This window comes from Gouania willdenowi, chromosome 7 (assembly GCF_900634775.1).
Source record: "Gouania willdenowi chromosome 7, fGouWil2.1, whole genome shotgun sequence".
Taxonomy (NCBI): Eukaryota; Metazoa; Chordata; class Actinopteri; order Blenniiformes; family Gobiesocidae; genus Gouania; species Gouania willdenowi.
This window is the reverse complement of record NC_041050.1, coordinates 10494920-10516651: the sequence shown is the minus strand read 5'-3', so window position 1 is coordinate 10516651 and position 21732 is coordinate 10494920. Positions and strand designations below refer to the sequence as shown.

The 21732-nt window shown below is 35.1% G+C and overlaps 1 protein-coding gene across 1 annotated transcript; it reads left to right on the top strand.

Moving 5' to 3' along the window:
* Positions 1-399: 399 nt before the first annotated feature.
* dnajc11a (DnaJ (Hsp40) homolog, subfamily C, member 11a) lies at positions 400-20132 on the top strand. The gene is made up of 16 exons (XM_028453964.1): positions 400-528; positions 3714-3843; positions 3967-4040; positions 6269-6370; positions 6485-6613; positions 7864-7986; positions 8075-8148; positions 8232-8421; positions 8521-8606; positions 9544-9660; positions 10661-10816; positions 10946-11015; positions 11217-11274; positions 15010-15152; positions 18444-18573; positions 20031-20132. The coding sequence occupies exons 1-16, from the start codon at positions 457-459 to the stop codon at positions 20054-20056; spliced, it is 1680 nt and encodes a 559-aa protein (XP_028309765.1). The 5' UTR covers positions 400-456; the 3' UTR covers positions 20057-20132.
* Positions 20133-21732: the final 1600 nt, after the last annotated feature.

Below are 21732 nucleotides of genomic sequence, written 5' to 3'. Positions count from 1 at the left end.
CGTATCTCTAGACACTTTCATTTATATTTTAGTTCCTGATGTAATTTTCTTTTCACGTACCCCCTATGGCAATTTGTGTACCCCTGGGGGTACCCATAGCCCACTTTGGGAACCTAGGCTGTAAGTGATTAATTTCTAAATTGACTATGGGGGAAAATATGCATCACTGTGCAATTGCTGTTACAGAGGGATCTTATTTCCTCTGCCTGACACCCTGGCTAAGCTGGAGAGGTTTCCACCAAATTAAAAGAATAAATGGATATAGAACATGGTTGCTTGTTTAAATTTACAAATGTACATATATACCTCTTTTTTTAATATATATATTTTTTTCAGCGTTGAGAAAATGAAGTAAACGGGGTTGTTTTCGTTTCCGTTTACGCCCGACACTAGGGGGCGGTAGGCAGTTCTGTCAGTGAGCTAAAAACCACAAAGAAGGGATGAGCGGGTGTAAACATGGCGTCTGCCTTGGACGATGATGAGATTTCCAGTGATGATTACTATTCCTTGCTCAATGTCAGAAGAGAGGTACGATTTCTGTTTGCTCATTTATTAATTACATGTGCGGATGTGTGCGGTCGTGATTCCGTGACTTATTCTCGGTTGAAGTTGTATGCTCGTTGGTATAATTAGTTATTAGTTCGGCTAAGCGCCTAGCATCCTGTGACCCTGGACATTGATTAAGGTACAGTGAGTCGCCGTGTGGAGGCTTGTCAAATGGAAGTAAAGGGCTCACGTCTTTATCAGTGACAGGTGACTTCTATTAGCTTTCATTAAACCGAGATTTGCGTGTTAATGGCCTTAAAAGTTGATGTAACGTCTTGTTAGAGACAGCTGAGATGAGTTTGAGGTGACTCACAATGTGTCAACGAAGCTAATGAGCTAAAGCTAAAACTTCAGACTTCACAGTGCAACAGTTTGGTTTTCGAGATTAGACTAAAAATATGTGCTGGAATCAGTTTTTTTTTTTTTTTCAATCGAGTACATTACATTATGAATGTCAACTTTTCTGCTCAGCTGCAGCTATTTTATTTGCTTTATAATGTTATTTTCAGATGTAAGTGCAGAGTTGATGCCACTGAGCCAATACTGCTTTAGCAATGTAACTAAAATGAGTTATTAAAAACAGGGACCAGTGATGTCATAGAGTGCTGCTTTAAAAAAGAAGAAGAAGAAAGGAAATAAACATACATAGCTGAGTGTGTCCTGTTCAAAGTCTCTAACCTCAATAAAAAAAAAAAAAATTCTGGTTTGCAACTGTCCCATTAAATTAGGGCCAGACTTATAAGGAATATTAAGGGCCGATAACGATATTAAGTTTAAAAAAATATATATATATATGAAATATATATATGAAATAAGAACATTGTTTATAGGATATATAACAGCCTGTATGAACACAAATTCTTGTCATACTAAAATATGATTCAAGACAAAGAAGCAAAACACTTATAAATTAAAATAATGGATTTTAATTAGTTAAATTGTCAAAATAAGGACAGTAAAGCCACTGATAAATAAGAAAAGGCAAACTTGTGCAAACTGTATTCCTGTAATACAATGTTTAAATTTTTTTAAAAAAAAATCTCACAGTAAACATGGATAAATACATAAAACGTAAAATGTAACTGTAAATAATAAAGGTGTCTTGTTTCAATATTGATAGCAGATATTGGTCCAATATCAGCCAGAAAACGAATATCGGATTTCATCAGACTGCATCTGAAATCACTGATATATATTATGTTATATTTATTCAATTGTAGAATACTGTAGATATTATGTTGAAGGTTAACATTTATGTAACCAGTTGGTTAATAATAAATTGATCAGTTTTTCTCATACCTACTGTTGCTGACTATTGTTTTCTGTTTGATTGACATCACTTGATCAAACCTTTTCTAACATTCCACTCTCCAAAATAGGTAATAAAAGTATGTAAGATTTGTGCTGATATCGAATCATATTGGTATCGACCAACAATCAAGGCTACAATATCGTATCGGAAGTGAAAAAGTTGTATCGGGACGTCCCTAGTAAATAATGAACTAATGCACTCCTCCCAGTGTTGTCATTTTGTAGTAATCATCACTACTGATTCATAAGTGCTCAGAGCCACAGAATCTTCACACAGCAAAAAAAAGGGCAATACATCAGTTTTATTTATGACCAATGATGATTGTTAATCAGTGATCGCTAAAATCTTCCTGATTAATCGGCGGCACTCATTAATCGTTCAGGCTCTAATAGATAATATTTGTCTTTTTAAAGCAATTTGTAATAAAGTGGTTGTAGCATCCATTTGCAATTAAAATGGAAAAACAACATGAATTAGTTAGGATTTACCTACCTAAAAAAATAAATACTTCTGTTGATGAGCTGCTTGCATACTACTAGTACTACACTCAGTATTTTACGGTAGCGTTGCCACTCGATCGGTCATTTTATTTTTTTTACTTTTGGGTAAATTCTGAGCTTTGTGCCAGTGAGAGAATGCCACTGTAGGCCATTCACTAGCTTGATATTAAGTTGCGAAAGGGGAACTTTGTATGAGTTTGAACCGCTTTTAGCCTATACACAATAATAGTAGTAATAATGCATTGGGTTTTATATAGCACTTTTCATAGACACTCAAAGCGTTTTACATTGCGTTATTCTTTCACTCCACACACATTGGTGGAAATCATCAGTTGGACATCACTGCACATGTTCTACCATAGATCTACCATACAATAGAATAGATGATGTCCTGGGTGTGATTGGTTGTAGTATGCATCACTGTAGTTGGTAGATGAGCTGGTCAGGGTAATACATCTAATTCTTATTTGTTTATTTGAAAGCAACAATGCATATTAATTGACGTAACAGTACGTAAATGTGCCAGATTTAGCACTGAAGCTAATTTCTATATATATATATATATATATATATATATGTGTGTATACTACAGCATATAATATAAAGTGTTAAATACACTAAGTTTCACTTCTTTTAGGGAGGAGAGGCAGCTCTTTTGACCAAAAAAAAAGTTGTGGAGAAACGAGTTGTGAGTTGCTCAATGACATTGATCTGAGGTAATTGAAAGGCCAAAAGAGCTCAAAAAACAGCCATTTCTAACTACACATTATAGTCACTCATACACTAATAGGAAGGATTTAACTGAAGATGTGAAAATTCTGAAAAGAAAAAATGTCTTGAAGGAGCATAGGGCAGAATTTGTAAAAAAAAAACATTCATTTTAAGTCTTTTAAAGCTAATGAGTGGTGAAGCGTTCTAAACCAAAAAGAATGAGTCCACCCACACACATTTCTCCCTATTGCCTTGAACAGGCCGTGTGCTGCATTATGTACTGAAATGTGTGGTCCTGTGCACGTATTTGCCATTTTACTTTTTGTCCATAAATACTTAATACTGTAATTGTAATAGATGAATTGTACATAACAGATGTGTAAATAGGCCTAATAGCATATTAACCCAAATCCTATTTCAAAGGGTTTTGTGTTTGCAGAGATATCAAACTGTGTCCTAACGAGGACTAAGTCATTAGCCAAGGCAATGCTGCGAGTCTAACTATTTATGCAGTATTGTGAATATCAAAAGGGTATTTTTTCTCTTTTAATGAAGCATCACCTTGGTATTTAGAGAAGTCTTGTTGTGATGCAACTCAAGGATTTCTGGTTCATCTTATTATTATTGTTGTTGGTGTGCTGCAGGCTACAAACGATGAGCTGAAGGCGGCCTACAGGAGACTGTGCATGCTCTACCATCCCGACAAACACAGAGATCCTGACCTCAAACGACAAGCGGAACAACTTTTTAATCTCGTCCACGAAGCTTACGAAGGTAAAAACTCTAGCGTGTGACAATGTCACGCCATTTAGTAAATTTCAATTCAAATTCTGTCACACATTGTTTTATTATTTATTTATCAATAAAATGCACGTTCTGCATTCTGTGTCCATTTAGTTCTTAGTGACCCTCAATCCCGCGCAATCTATGACATCTATGGAAAAAGAGGGCTGGATGTTGAAGGATGGGAGGTGAGTAAGGGATAATAAAACACCTTTTTTAATGAATAGCTACTAGATACTAAACAAATTCATTACATTTCATTCATTTGAACAACAGCTGGTATCTGGAGATGGTGTCACGTAGTTTTATTTCCATTACATTTTTAACCTATTACACTTTTTCCAAGCTTGGTACACATCATCTTTGAGGACGTAACATCTAAATGCTGACTAATCATCCCTATGACTAATATGTGCTATAATAAAATAAATAATGTTTTTTTCTTTTTATGCATTCCAGGCAGTAGAGATTTTTTATGAAAGGTGAACTTTAAACATTTATATGTAGGATAGTTTGATCACATATAGACTTTAAATCACGTGTATCAAACTTCGGGCCACAGGAAAGAGTTAAAATGACATGAATCAAGGTGTATTTTACCAACTAATTAATTTTTAGATATCTCAACCCCTCCAAATACACAATTTAAATGAAACTTTTCAATATTTATCAAGGCTCACAGTTTACCATGCTTATATTACATGATGGTAGTCATTCTTTAAAAGCAAATTGCTGAAAAAAACTCTACATTTTTCCAGAATCTGGCCATTTTTCTCAAATTATTCCTCAAAATGTTTCCGATTGATATTTTTCTTTTTTAACAAAATCAAGGAAATATAACTGAAGATCCTGTAGGAACTGATATCTGTCACTTATTGCTTGGGTATTGTCGGTGCCTACGTACTTTACATGTCACTTAAACGTGTAATTGCAAACTCAGACACATTATTATTAAAATTGCTTGTTTTCCCGCGTATAATCTGAATGAAACTGGTCAGTATTTTGCTCGAGTTGAAATGAGTTTGACCCCTTGCTTTACAGCAGTGTTTCCCAAACTTTTCACAGTCCCGTACCCCTTCAGACATTTAACCTGAAGCCATGTACCCCCAATCCTGCACACTTAAAAACATAATAATGTAATGTCATATACAACGTAGCCCTACAGCATCAAATTTGGCTTGCAGGAGAAAGTTAAAAAGACAGAAGAAAAACAAAATTTTTGTCCAGTTTACCAAATAATTCAGTTGTAGATGAATCAGCTAGGATATGTCAGATATTTAAATACACAAATTCAATGTATGTACCACAATATTTGGAGAATTGCAATTTTCCCATGCTTTTTTCCCATGACATGCAATTATTTAACACAATTTACACAAATTAAATAAAAATTGGTCACAAAATTAAGAAATTTGAAAGATCAAATCCTGCAGGGACTGTTATGTCACTTATTGCTTGGATATTGTTGGTGCTTACATACTTAATGTATGATTTATACGTCTTGTAAAGTACAAACTTGGGTACATTAATCAATGTTTTTTTTTTTTTTCATTTCTATTCACGTACCCCATGGCAATTTGCGTACCCCTGGGGGTACCCGTACCCCACTTTGGGAACCTAGGCTTTACATGATAATCAGGTTACCTGCATAGATGTAGACTTTTTTTTTTTCTTCTTCTATAATTATTTTTTGATTTTGTTTCTTATATTATGTTACGAGTAGCCAGGATTGGTACACAAAGCGGCGCGCTCACATATTGTTATACTACATTTTATTTGAACTAGGTTTATATTTGATAAAGTATGGAATACAGTTTTTCCGAGAATGTGTGGTGTTTTAATTTGAAAAAGAACAATAATTTAACAAATTTAAAAAAAAAAAATACAGTTTTAATCAGTTATATATGTATATTTTTATCAGTTACTTGACATTTCAGGCGACCCCATTTGAATTCTGAACAACCCCACGTGGGGTCACGACCCAATGATTGAAAAAAACACTGAAGTCTGCTCAAAAGCCTTGGATTGAATCTCACCGACTCATTCTCTTTGAGTTGAGAGCCAAATGCAAACAAGCACAAAGTTCATGTAAATAAAATGCAGTTAAATGATGAAATGTTGTTTAGTTTTGATTAAATTCTACAACAGTAATAAAAATGTACAATCATAAAAATCACTTCTTCTGGAAAAAAGATTAATATGACCAAAGAAATTCAGCTGTCCAATCATTATTATTGCATTACTTAAGTGAAGCCATTCATCTTTAACTTGTTAAATGGACGTCCTGTAGCTTGACACTTATAAATACCTACACATAAAAGACTAGAAGGAGTGAGGTCTCTTTGGTTGTAATGTTTTATCTGAAAGCCGTAAAACAGCCTTCACTCAGCATTCGAGTCACATCTCCTGCCTTCAGGTGGTGGAGAGAAAACGAACCCCCACTGAGATCCGAGAGGAGTACGAGCGTCTGCAGAGCGAGCGAGAGGAGCGGAGGCTTCAGCAGAGGACCAACCCCAAGGTATGCTCAGGGAAACATAATGGGCCTCAGACTGAACCCACTGTAATGCAGGTATCTAATGTGCATTCTATCCATTATTGATGAGCGCAGAATAAACTCTTGATCTCTGTGCAGGGAACGATTAGTGTGGGGATTGATGCAACGGACCTGTTTGACCACTATGAGGAGGAATACGAGGATATGGAGGGAGGCGGAGTTCCACATGTGGAAATCAACAAGATGCACATATCTCAGTCAATAGAGGTGATGTGTGCCCTCAGGCTTTGCTTTGTAACAGGAGTACAGTGCACATTTAGGGACATCCTCAGGTCTCAGAGTGAGCTATCAGGAAAACCTCTCTTATTTGTCAGTCCAAACGGACGCATGTCTCAGGAAAACCTCCGTCAAATGAAATGCGTCACTTGTCAAACCAATCGCTGTCTAATGAAACGGCCTCAGGCTTCATAATAAAAGTCATCAGGCACGAAATGGCGTTTTATTTTGAAAAAAACGGAAGTACAGATGACGAAGTAAGTTGAAAAGCAATCTTTTTCTTATATTTTTTAAGTTAGGCTATAGCAATGTATTGTTTGATTAATAAATGCCTAATTAAATGAAATGTTGCTATATCTCGTTCTTTAGAAATAAATAGAAAATAACATCCTCGCATTCAAAGCAGCACATATTTATGATGTTGTGTATATTTGCGGTTTCTTCAAAATACATCATGTCGTGTTTTACAGCCTGAGGCGCTTGTGTTGTTTAGTCTGATGACTTTTATTTTGAAGCCTGAAGCCGTTTCATCTGACGGTGTTTGGTCTGACAAATGACAGAGGTTTTCCTGGTACCTGATACCTCACCCTGAGACCTGAGGATGTCCTAAAATGTACACTGTACTAATGGGTAAGCAAAAAAATGATTCTGCGATATATCGTAATGTTTCACCAAAACATTTCCTAATCAATTTTTTTAATTGTGTTTTTATAAAGAAAAAAACATTTCATTGCGCTAACATATGCATAGCATGTAAACGTGGCACTTATAGATGTATGTGGTTACTTTGAGAATTTAACAGAATCAGAATCTGTTGTAGAAGCAAAAGTTTGACAGTTTGATAAACATACTGTACCACTTGTTTTTGATATTGATACTTGAATTATAGTTAGTTACCATTGACTTGTTTTTGCAAGTTTAAAAAAGTGAAATAAATTGTATTTCTTACAATTGTGTTCTTGTAAAGGTGAAATTTGTTATTTGATATCGCAATATATCGTGATGTTTATTGTAGTGTCTAGTATTAGATTAGAGACACTTCATTAATCTCTTGGGAAGGCTCCATCAGTGAAATTCTATTATATTATTACAGAAAAGAAAAACCGATATATCGTATTGTGAATCGTATCGTCAAATTCATGGCAGTGCACACCCCTACACCATACTGGTTTTTGTGAGTCAGGAAATGGTTTTATTTTCTGGTCATTTGAGTGCTCATTGTTTCCCATCTTATCCTTCAGGCTCCTCTCACAACAAGAGACACGGCCATTTTGTCCGGCTCCCTGTCAACCCACAATGGGACCGGAGGTGGCACCATTAACCTGGCCTTGAGAAGAGTCACCTCAGCGAAAGGTTGGGGGGAGGTATGCTCTGCTCTCACTGGCCACTGCTGAAACGTTGCATTGTATTTACATGCTCCTCTGTCAGCTGTGAACACATCTGTGCTTGCAGGTAGAGTTCGGAGCTGGAGACACTCACGGGCCTTTTTTTGGAATGAAGATTTTCCGCAACTTGACATCCAGATTGTGCGTACAGGAACATTTATTAATACCCTGTGATCTCGTAGCAATACAATATTGATTCAAATCTGTTTTTCCTTTTGCTGCAGCTTTATGACAGCTCAGTGCGGACTCCAGGTATCATCCCGAGGTATACGTCCCGGGTTCACCACAGTGCTGGCTCGACACTTAGATAAAAACACTATGGGCTACCTGCAGTGGAAGTGGGGGGTCCAATCCTCCATGAACACCAGCATAGTCAGGGACACAAAAAGCAGCCATTTCACCTGTGCAATGCAGGTTAGCGTCCAGCTCGCCTATGATCTAAAAATATGAATGACAAATATAAATATAAATATATGGATGCCAAAAATGACGATTCACCCTTTGTCTCTACAGCTGGGCATTCCTCACACTTTTCTGATGATGAGCTACCAGTACAAGTTTCAGGATGATGACCAAACAAAGATCAAGGGCTCAGTCAAGTATGTTGGAGAAGTGGGTTTGGTGTCAACTTCAGATTTCTTTGCGCTTTTACTTTTTTTTTTTTTATTGTAAAAACAACTTGACCTGTCCAAATGGGCCTCAGAATGGGGGATAAGTACCTGTCGGGGTTTCTCTTTCCATTAAAGTTGCTAGGGATGATAAAGACAGTGTAGGCCTCATTGATCAATAACTCAAAGATAATTTGCTCAGGGGGAAAAAAAAAGATGTAAAAGGTTGAAATTGCCATCACCTATTGATATTGTTGAAAAACTTTCACGCTTTGCATTGTGGGATGTAGAGTCCTGTCGACGGATGCGTAAGAAGCGTTTTTACTTCATTCTTACTGTGATTTCTTGTTTGCTCCAAAAACTCTTCCAAACACAAGAAATCACAGTAAGAAGAAGTAAAAACACTTTTTTGCATCTTTCTAGAGGACTCCACATCCCACAATGCAACGAGTGAAGCTTTTCAGAGAGTGTTTACCAAATTTTTTCACAGAATTTTCAACCATTCACATCCTTTTTTGAACAAATGATCTTCAATTTATTGATCTATGATGCCACTGCAGACTTATCTGATTAAAAAAAAAAAGGTTTGTCTTCAGCAGCTTTAAGTTTATGTTCCACACATTTTAGAAATTAGATCTAATGCAGTCTTTTTTTAGCCTCTTTCTCCCCACATTTGAAGCACTAAGATGTGCCTGGAAAAATGTGTCGAAAGTCTTTGATTTTATTAGTGCTTGACGAATATTGAGTTATACTCGAATTTGACATTTTTATGACTTTAATAGTCAGGTTTAACATTGGACTCATTATGTAAATATGATTAAACTTGAACGTCTTTTTTTTCAGTTGAAGGATCTTTGTGCCTGTTATAGATCAAACTCTGATGCATTTCTTCAGGAAGAGTAAAAGTGGTTTTGCTTTGACGTTACAGATCAGGTTTTTTTGGAACGGTGATAGAGTATGGTGCCGAGAGGAAGATCAGTCGGCACAGTGTCCTAGGGGCCACTGTCAGTGTGGGAGTACCCCAAGGTGTCTCTCTCAAGATCAAGTAGGTGTGACTCTAGTTTAAGGAGGATTTTCCTCAGTGTTCTCGAGGCTCTAATATGAATCAATGTCAGCCAGTGAAAGACATTCTTTTTTACTGAAAAACAGCCAACATCCACAATGTGTAACCCAGTGTAACTCTTTGGAATCCTCAAGTGTGGCGGCCTGTGAGCCCTCTGTCTGATTTTGCCTGGTCCCTAAAGCAAATAGCCTACACAAAATGACTCCTGATACATTGACGACAACATAAATACACACAATCTCTCCAAAAACATACAGGATAACAACCAAAATAACAAACACAATCAAAAATACACAAAATGAATAAAATAATTCACCCAATAAAATGATACATACACAATTTGTCTCCAAAAACACATGAAACGACAATCAAATGACACAAAATGTATCCAAAAACCAAAATGCACAATATGACCCCAAGACATACAGTACGACAACAAATATGCAGACAATGACTGGAAAAATACACAAAATCACCCCAAAAAGATGCAAGATAAGAAAATACATGAAACAAGAACAAAATACACGAAATCACAATCAAAAATACACAAAATGACTAAAATAATTCACCAAATGACATGAAAAATACACAAAAGGACTCCAAAAACACATCAAACAACAAACGACACAAAATGTCTCCAAAAAACCACAAAATGATAACTGAAATGCATGATTTGACTCCATGACATACAATAAGAAAACAAAAATACACCAAATGACAGAAAAATAGATAAATCTGTATTAATGCTCCGATTGGTCATTATTCTGAATGCCGACATGAATGTTTATATTGTGGCCCTTGGATCAGTCACATTTTTATGGCCGCTGTGATAAAGGTTGACCACCTCTGTTCTACAATGTGGTTTTAAAAGCTTGTGCAGAAACATTTTAGTTTAATGTTGTGACATTGTGTTCCAACATTCAGGACAAATGTCTCCCTTTTCTCTTTCAACATTATAATCAAGCCAATGCTCTGTTGTCAGACTAAACCGAGCCAGCCAGACGTACTTCTTCCCCATCCATCTGACTGACCAACTCCTTCCCAGTGCTGTATTTTATGCCACAGTCGGACCACTGGTTTTCTACCTCGCCATCCAGCGGCTCGTTATTCGCCCCTACGTGCAGGCCCAGAAGGAACAGTATGAAAGTCTCACTTTACATTGGTTGTTTAATGCCAACTGTGTTATTGGACGGAGCACCGAGCTGGATTCTTGTAGCCTGGCTTAATGAGCTTGTTTTATTTCTTCATTTATCTTTTACCCAAACAGAGACCTGGAGAAGCAAAGGGAAAGCTCAGCTTCTAATATAGCCAAGAAGAAACAAGAGGCCGAGTCTGCTGTGAGTATTTTACAGGCCAATCATGAGCCGCAGCGCTGGGGTTGATCAAGAGCTGCCGCACTGTGCCTCGCCCCAGTGACGCTTATATGAGAGGTTAAAATAAGCTTGGAGAAGACGCAGAGTATTAGTGAAATTCATTAGTATAATCCATATCTCACTGCTCGTCTCCTGCTGTGTTTTTTCTTTTTTTCTTCTCTAAAGGTTCTCCTCATGCAGGAGTCGGTGCGCAGGATAATCGAAGCTGAGGAATCTAAGATGGGTAAGATTACCTATATTTAAAAAGAATAACAACAAACTCACCCCATGAAAATAACTTTGGAAAGTAGGTTGAAAAAGCTCACTTTTTTTAATTCCCGAAGTCAGAGCTGTTTCTCATATCTTTTGGGTGAAATTTGTGGATACAGTGCTATAAAAAGGAATCACTCCCTTGGATGTTTAAAACTTTTATTGCTTTTCTAAACCAATTGTGGACAAAACACTTTTGCTTTTTGATTAAAAAAAAAAAAAAAAAAAAAAAAAAACAACCCCAAAACTTAATGCTGAGAGGGTGAAAAGATTGACAATAGGTTGTCCTTCACATAAGATAAAAAAAAAGAAAAGGATTTCCATTTTGGCAACAATGTCACTACTATTACTATTCATAGATTAGTTATTGAGGTATTTTTGCATATTTTATAAAAATTATTTTGTTTTTTTTTTAAAAACAAAATGTTCTAATTTTAGATATAGATATATTGTCCATTATGACGGTATATTAGGGCCACATTAAAAAAAATGTAATAAATCTGGGCACTATGAGATTAAAGTCGCAATATTTTGAGAATAAAGACATAATTTTATGAGTATGAATTGTATCTTAATAAAATTATAATTTTATGAGAATAAATTTGTATCTTAATGAAATTATACTTTTATGAGATTAAAGTCTTAATATTTCAAGATTAAAGTTGTAATGTTTCAAGAATAAAGATAATTTTATGACAATAAAGTTGTATCTTAATAAAATTGCAATTTATGAGATTAAAGTTTTAATATTTCAAGATTACAATTGTAATATTTTGACATTAAAGTCTTAGCATTTCGAGATTAAAGTCTTAGTATTTCAAGATTAAAGTGGCAATATTTTGAGAATAAAGTTGTATCTTAATAAAATTGTAATTTTATGAGATTAAAGTCTTAGTATTTCAAGAATAAAGTCATAATATTTTGAAAATAAAGTTGTAATTTTATTCTCAAAATATTACAACTTTAATCTAATAAAATTACAACTTTATTCCCATTAAAAAAAACTACTTTATTCCCATAAAATTGCACTTTTATTCTCAAAATATTAAGACTTGATTCTCGTAGTGTTCAGATTTCTGTTTATTTTCATGTGGCCTAATACGCCCTCGTAGTTCATGACTAAAACTGCAAAGTATCCACACCTCGTTTTCACTAAGCTGGTGATTTTGAAATAAAGTTTTACAAAGTGTAAAATATCAGATGGTTTGAATCTTTAGGTTCTTTATGCAGTGAAACGCTGCTAATGCCTCCGACCGCTACTTAAAACCAAACACTGCTTCCACTCAGGAATTCCCAGCTCACACATTGAATAGATATTGTTAAAAAAATAAATAAAAATCTGAAGCAGTTAACTGAACTCTGACTGTATTGTTCACCAGTTGAAAGGGAAACTTGATGTTTTTTAATTGGAATATGATGACTACTAAATACATGTACGTGTATAATATCTCTGGATTATAAAATTGGACAGCTTTTTCAAAGGTGTTTAATCATATTAAACAGTGAGGCGATGAATCTTTATTGACCCCACTGTCTTGTGATAATTGCAGCCTTTCCGCTCGGCTTTGACGAGCAGACGAACAAAGACTCTGAGCAGAAAGTGTAACTTCACCTCGGAGAGCTCGGCTCCTGATAATAGGATTGTGACACCTGTCGGTTAAGGTGGTTTCATTTTAGTGTTACATGTTTACAGTAACGGGTAAAACTGCTGGAGACGAAAAAATGTTGGCAGATATGTGTCAAACTCAAGGCCCGGGGGCCAAATCCGGCCCTTTAGAACATCAGATTCAGCCCGCAGGATAAAGTCAGAATCACACATGAATCATTGTTTAAAAAATACTAAGCAGGGTTGGGGTCAATTATAATTGTAATTGCATAATTGGTAATTAATTACAGTTATGGCGTTATTATAATTGAAATTGTAATTCTAAAAATCTCTTGCTGTCGTAATCGTAATCAAATTGTAATTCAGTTTAGATATTTGACTTTGTAATTGTAGTTGCCATGAAAATTCTGTAAAAAAATATAATTTAACACAAAACTGGGGAACCATGTTACAGTTCTACACATATGTAGTTTGTGATTATTAAAATATGTTTTACATCAAGCTTTCCCACATTTGACCATTTAAAAAATTGAAGGGTATACTGACACAAAATAGGCTCAGACTCTCAAACCAAAAAATATTAAAACCTATATTTTCATTGATTAGGAAGTCTAAAAATGTAACCAATAGATAGGAAAGAAATTCGATGATAAATATTTGTTTTTAGTGTATTTTACTGATTATTTATCATAAGAGATACTAACACAAGAGGAAGGTTAACTTTTATTAGGGAATTTATTTCAGGCTCAGTAATTGTGATTAGTTGTAATTGAGAACATAATTGTAATTGATTTTCTGAGGATAGAAAATTATTGTAATTTAATTGTAATTGGAAAAAATGCTGGTCACTGTAATCGAGTGGTAATTGAACATGGATAATTGACGTGATTGTAATTTAAAAATGTAATTGACTCAGCCCTTCTAAATACACAAATTCAATAAATATCCACAATATTTGCAGGGCGCACAGTTTTCCCACGCTTTTATCACATGACAGTCAGTTTTAATCGCAAATTGTTGAAATTGAATTCCTTATCCTTTCCAAAATCCTGCATCTTTATTAAAATTATTCCACAAATGTTTCCCAAATTGAATAAAAAATTGCTCACAAATTCAAGAAAATGTAAAGATTGGATATTGTCTGTAAATTTGCGGTGCACTTGGGATTAAAACTGGTCCATATTTGACCCTTGAACTAAAATATGTTTGACACCCATGCTCTAGATCAATAAATTGAAGTAAAAACATAAATGTAAATCACAAAATCACTCCAAAAACATACATGACAGTAAAAATACATGAAACAAGAACAAAAATACACAAAATGACAAATTATTCATCAAATGACCTGAAAAATACACAAAATGACCACCAATACATGAAATGACAACATAAATATACAAAATGACAGAAAAATACACAATTACTCCAAAAACATACAGGACAACAAAAAAAGAAGAAACAAGAACAAATAAATAGAAGTAAAAACACTTCTATGCATCCGTCTCTGGGACTCCACATCCCACAATGCAATGCGTGAAACTGTTTCGACAATGTTAATAAACTTTCAACCTTTCCATTTTTTTTTTTTTTTCTCTCCAGCAAATGATCTTTGATGTATTGATTTGAGGCCTTTATACCCATACCTGTTGTGACGGACTACTTGCTATTAGCTAAAGCCATTATGATCTAAATTGTTTTTATCTTGTTAGTGCACTCACCTTTGCACTTTTTTTTTATATACACATGGAATTGACCCAGTGTACCTTAGGCTGTGAATAAAGTGAATAAAGGCGGTCGTGTGTGATTCATTTACAAAAAGAAGTGTTTGTGATGATGTCGTTTTTTTTTCAGCCGTTTAAAAAAAATCATAGAACAGGAAGTTTTCCTAACACTTGAATGTCATTGGAAAAGAGATGAAGCACACTTTTATTTTGAAAAGGCCTTATTAGTTAAAGGAGATTGTTCATCCATCCATTCCCTGCCCTGCTTGCTTTTTTTTTTCAGGGTAGCAGGGGTCGTCGGGCACACTCTACACAAGGTGTTTTATATAAAGCATCGCATTAACAGTGTACATTATGTTCCCTGCCTCTTTTCCCTAAGGTCTCATCATCCTCAACGCCTGGTATGGAAAGTTTGTTACGGACAACAGCAAAAGACACGAGAGGGCAAAGGTGATCGACGTGACGGTTCCTCTGCAGTGTTTGGTGAAAGACTCTAAACTCATCCTCACTGAAGCCTCAAAGGTAACTGCATCAAATACAACCCAGACACACACACACACACAAGCATAGAGTCAGTTAGAGGTCACTATTTAACCTTTAACCTCTAAAAGTCTGTCTCAAACTGGGGTCCTCAAATTGTGTGGATACTTTGTATAATTAAGTAATAATAATTTTTTTAAAAAAAACAAGTTTGTAAAGAAGTAAATTATGCGACTTCTTTAAAAATAAATTCAAGGCAAAACCTCCCACAAGGCTTTTGGTCTGATAGATGCCTACATGCTTTGGAAATCTTTCATAATGAAAGCTTCCATTACCTATTTATTTCAATTCTGACATTCATGCTGCCAAACTGCTATTAATGATCAATGTCACACTAATTTTAGTGCAGGGGGATAAATGGCAGGATTTTGGAAAAATGAAGCATTCTTTCAACATTTTGAGATTAAAAAATGACTCGTGTGATTTAAGTATGGAAAACTATAAGCCTAGGCAAATATTGTGGAATTGTATATTTGGAAGGACTGAGATATTTATAACTGAATTAGTTGGTAGTTCACACAATAATTTAAGTTTTCAATGACGTAGGCAACTGGCAGCCCGGGGGGCCTACTATGTCACGGTCTAATTGTGTGCGGCCCCCAAAGTAAACGCACAAAATTATATTAATATACACAAAACAGCAAAAATATACTAAAAAATGACAACACGACAGGAAAATACAAGAAAAACACAGAAAACACTCCAGAAACACACAAAACGACTACAACAATTAACTAAACGACAACAGAAAAACACAAAAAACTCCAAATAACACAAAATGATGACAAATACACAAAATGACTAAAAATTCAAAAAAATTCACAAAATTACAGAAAAGGATTCGGTAAACCCACAGTACTACAGACAACCAAAACAACAACAGAAATACACAAAATTGACTCAAAGAACAAATTCAAAAGAAGTACACAATATGAACATACATTTTACAGAACATAATACACTAAAGGACTACAGAAATGCACATGATAAACAAATGTACACAGAATGACAGAAAAACACACATTACTCAACAAACCCTTTGTTCTTTCCTGTGTTAAAGGTCCCATATTATACTGTTTTTATCAATTTCACACAGCTGTCAAAGGTCCAACGTCACACACTGTGTTCTATATGCATTGCTCCAAACCCATCCATGGACCTGAATTTCAGCTGTCTAATGGTTGCTCTGTTGAGAACAGGCTGTTTCTGTGCCTGCACCTTTAAATGCTAATGAGCGTCGTCTGTCGATGCCTACTTGGAGAGCCTTGCTTTTGCTGGGACAGATTATAGGCACTTATGTTGATTTTAACAACCAACAACAGAGCACTTTGCGTGTCTAGCGCCGAACGACAACATGGCGAAACATTACTGCTATATATCTCACCACTGGACACACCAAACTTCACCTCAGGGATGAACACCCCCCTCTCGGGTGTCTCCTGTCACTGCTCAGAGGAGGTCGACCTATGAAAATGACTCCTTTGGTTGCGTAACGACAGGTGTGGAATCTGAGTAGCCTGTAGGAGCGCTGTTTTACCAGTGGGTGGGCTGCAGAGACTAGGAGTGTGACGATATCGCGATACGGTGATATATTGCAATATTTTATATATATATATATATATTTCACGGAAATTTTGTCACCGTTTGTTGAAGGAACCAATATATTGTTTACTGGAATATTGCACTATAATGGTGTCACTGGTAAGAAAGACCCTATTTTTTGTTTACACAAAGCACTATTGGAGATACTTATTTGTTTACATTGGTATGTTGACACTTATTTACAGAAATGTTGCACTAAAGAAGTGTCACTGTTCATAGGACACTTTTTCAATTTATTGTCTTTCAGAGATATAAAATAAAAATTGTATTTTTTCACTTAATTTTTTTTTCTTATGTCATAAATTATTGTAGATTGATTTCTGACCAATTTATCGATAATCGCAGTATCGTCTTATCGTGAGATAATCATTATCGTGAGCTTCGTATCGCGTATCGTATCGTGAGGTACCCAGAGGTTCCCACCCCTAGCAGAGACCATCCAGGACTGGGACTGGGAGTTGGCGGGCTCAGGGCGGCCCAGTTTATAGATGTAGAGATCAGAAAAAACTTGTTTTTCATAATATGGGACCTTTAATGCTCAGATTGGTCATTATTTTCCCCCGCCACAAAGTGTGAAGGGGGATATGCTGCAGGTTTGAGCTCCATCCGTCCGTGCGTCTGTCCGTCCAAGTTAAAGGGGACATCTTTTCTGAGAAACTATGTAAGATAGGATAACCAAATTTGGAGTGTGGCTTCAGGGCATCAATACCTTGATGGAGTTTGAAAATGAGAAGCACGCAATTATTTTTTCCGGAGTTATTGCCCTGGACTCTGTTTGACGTTATCTTCAAAGGGGACAGCTTTTCTTAGAAACCGTTTAAGATTATTAGTCATTTTATATTCTGACGTGATAATATATTCTTATGTATACATTTAAGTTCTTCGATTTAGGACATTTAGGAAAAGGTTGTGAGTTATAATGGGAACCAATCTGGCGGGAGATGTTGATGACTGTCTTTTTGTTCTGAATGCCTTGAGTTTGTCACACATGTTCTCGGCAATATATTAATATTAAGTAGTAGTAATAAGAATAATTCATATTAGATGTATATGGATTCGAAATCCATACTTCACCAATATATGGCCGAGTGTCTCATAACATCTATTATTCAGTGAAAGAAAAAAAAATAATAAGCCTGATTTTAAAATCTAAAGGATCCTTAAAAGCTTAAGAAACGCAGGCTGAATATTGATGTATTTAAATGTGAAGTCTAAAGAAGAGCCTCTAACATTGGTACCTCCCACACAAAAAGTCCCCGTCCTCTTAGTTTGAAGTGAAGAACTAACTGTGCTAAACACTGTTTCACATTACAAGACCCCAGACAACAATGTTACAACCCCAAGGTTGTCTGGCACAGCTGCTATAAAATGATATACCAGTTGGTGTAAAAAAAAAAAAAGGTATAAAGGATTTATTAAGCAGTTAAATGAAAGAGCGAATGTCAAACATTGACTGTTGCATTTATTTTATAGGGAGAACATTTTATAGCAGAGAGAGGCTTTGCCAGTCTATGACCATTGCCATCCCACCAGTCAAATCATATACTGGCTACAAATGTGTATTTAATTAAAAGGCAATTGTGGAACCTGGACTTTTTTATTCTTCTCTGTGTTAGTTTAAACTTTAGCTGTGTGATGATTCAGTTTTAAGTTTCTATGTTGTGTCTCCAGTCGGGCCTCCCTGGGTTCTACGAGCCCTGTGTCGGGGAGGAGAAGAGCCTGAAGGTGCTGTATCAGTTCCGCGGAGTCATGCATCAAGTCCTGTCAGGAGACACAGAGCCCCTCAGAATACCAAAGCAATGTGAGTGCCTTAGACACACACACACACACACACACACACACACACACACACACAGGCAGTACACAAGCCTGTGGCAAACGAGTCACAGTGTTACTTTAGTTTCTGTTGTTTGAATACTTGACTGCCAGTTAATGATTGGCTATTAGTGTTTAAATCACCTCTGATTTACATGGTTGGACGATAATGTTGATTTTCTATCTCCTTTGACCTAAGGCTCCAAGATTAATCGACATAAAATTGGAATCTGATTATTTATTGAGGGGGGCTTTTAAAAAGTCAAAATCTGAAAATTTATTTTTCCGTTTAATCAGGTGTAATCACGGCAAGAGTCTCTCTTTATGAACTGTTGAAAAACAAGTTTCAAACACATGTTTAACGTGATAGACCCCCACTACAGCCTCTTCCTTTTTAAATGTGAATTTTCTGAGTTTTTTTTTTTTTTTTTAAATGCAAGGTTCTCTATTTTAAAAATGCTGAGAGATTCATTTTTGTGATTTTATCAAACCGTTTTCAATTAAAAGAAAATACTTGCAATAATTGAATCCAGTGTCTTTTTTTTTTTTTTCTTTTTTAAAGGGGAAAAAAAATCTTAATCGAAAATCGGGAGTAAAAAAAAATCGGGATATATTTTGAGCTAAAATCATGCAGTGTTACTTTAACCGTATATTGACTTCTGCACATGACATGCCAAAGTTATGAATAAAAGAAAGCAGCAAAGATGCACATATTTTGTCAATGTTGGAAAAAAATTTAAAGAAATTTGTACAGTAATATTTAAATCAGCATTTTTTTTTTTTACTGCTCATCCTCTTCACACAGACGTCAATGAAATACTGACAAGTTTTTTTTAGTTCTGTGGTCTTCACCGGTGTTTCAGTTTAGTTTCAGTTTGAGTTCATAGGTTTCAGTTCATCAAAATCTTCAACAAGTCTGAAACAGGCCCAACATAAATCATTACATTGTCAAATAATGCATGCAAAAGATATGCAAGCATTTAACAAAGAACATTTGAGTTGCCTTTTTTAAATAATGCACCCCCCCGCAAAATATACATGTGTGTGTATATATATATATATATATATATATATATATATATATATATATATATATACACACACAAAGAAGAACACTTTATGCTATTACAAAACATATTTCATAACTTTCTAAAATATATTGTGACATTCTTGTGTGTGAAACGACTATATTTATCATATAATTGAAATAAATCATGCATTATAAAGTCTTACAGCTTTTATGTTTTAGCCACACCAGTGACATAATGCAAAATGATTGTCAGATTTCTGACAGATTTACTAAATGTCTCAATTCGTGGGCAAAAATCTCACAAAACAGTGTAAAGTTCAGTCAATAATGCATTGTATGCCTTTTTTTTTCATTTTTAAATCAACATACAAATTTCACTTTTCTGTTTTGACTTTCTTTGTTTTTGTTTCCAGCTCACAGGATTGATGCAGACACATAGGAGCCGGTCCAGATGACCAAAAAGCAAAGGGAATCATCTCCCGACTTTGTGTCAGAAGATGGACAATCCCGTTTTAGACACATGGATTTAAAGTCCTTGTTCCTCAGAAGATGTGCATTTACCTTTTTGTCTTCATATTCATTCAAAAATGCAGAGTGAAGTTACACCATCTCAGACTGGATCAATCTAAATCAGTACCCACAGACTGAATCGATCTGAACCAGTATACCCACAGACTGGGTTGTGCCCTGCAAAATGTAAACTGGACACCAAAAACATGGGCTACTATCTAATGTCTTGGATATCTTTGCCTATTTGGTGTCCACCATTTTTGGTATGGAATGAATTGTCTGAGCGAGTTATGATATACTATTGTATAAAAAACTGCAGTGCCTGTGTGAATGAAGACATGAATGCACATGCCTGTTTGGATTATTATTAAAATATGTTGATCATGTTGTTTAATTTTGTTGTTTTTTTGTGATTATGAAGATTTTATTTTATGAGCGTCATGGTTGTGTTCAGTTCGGAAAAACTTGTTTAACATTCAACGATTTAATTACGTATCAATCTTACCTTTCATCAAACATTGAGTACAATGTTTATTATTAATTATGTACAGTCAACTAGACTTTTAGCTTTTTGTTATTGAAGTCAAAACTTTATACATATTTAATGCTTACTTACTAAAGATGGGAGCAAGCTGTTAACCCATAAGCGAATAGTGATATATAGCAAAAATAATGCAATTAATGTTTCATAGCGCTTTGTCATTGGCACTCAAAACGCTTTACAATACATTGCATTATTTTTTCACTCCACACTTAGTGGTGGTAAGGGGCAGCTGGAGCTGTACATTTTTATTGTTATATAAATTAATAGGGTGGGACAATACACTTAGTTAACAATACGATAGAAGATAATGCACTTGCAATAACAATACAATATTTTTGGAAAGAAAAAAAGACAAGATAACAAGAATAAAAATGCTTTTAGTTGACTTTAACTCTGGACATACTGTAATTATTATGGGTATGACCTTTTCAAATCCATAGGAATCAAAAAAGAAAAACATCAATCTGATGTGTGGTATATAAATATATGCTAGATTTTATTTTTAAGTTTAAACTAGTTGAAGGTAAAGTACAAAAGTGGTAAGAACACATCTTGGATAGAAAAAGGGTATATTTATGCTCAATATGTATTTAATGTTTATCTTATTATTCATATAAATCTAAAGGAAGCTGTGAGAAAGATGAATTTGAAAATGGCAGGTGAAATAAGCTTCAGTTTAGCCTACACCTCTTCGGTCCTGTTTTATTTTCTTTTGTTGATTGTTTTAGTGTTAATACAGAAAGAGCATTAATGCTTGTACATAAGTACATGTTTAAAGACACCAAAGTATAGTAAATAAAACTAAAAAGCTCAGATGTATAGATTGAAAACATTAAAAAAAAAAACGATATATATTCCTTATAAAATGTTTTATGAAATTGTATTAGTTCATGAGACATTTTCAATGAACCACACAGGAGACGCCAAAGTGCCACAGGCTTTCTCCGTTTTTCACTTTGTTGACGGTCCCTTACTAGTCGTTTACCGACACATTTCGGGCTTGGCTTTGGATCAGATACATTTGACTGTTTTCTGTATGTGACGTCACACATCCGGGAAAT

What these genes read in the sequence shown, in the direction of transcription:
- dnajc11a (XM_028453964.1), top strand. Translation starts at nt 457, where the DNA reads ATGGCGTCTGCCTTGGACGATGATGAGATTTCCAGTGATGATTACTAT. An exon ending in AGCAGAGGACCAACCCCAAG is followed by an intron (nt 6,371 to 6,484) that starts GTATGCTCAGGG and finishes ATCTCTGTGCAG; the next exon opens with GGAACGATTAGTGTGGGGAT. An exon ending in CCTCAGAATACCAAAGCAAT is followed by an intron (nt 18,574 to 20,030) that starts GTGAGTGCCTTA and finishes TTTTGTTTCCAG; the next exon opens with CTCACAGGATTGATGCAGAC.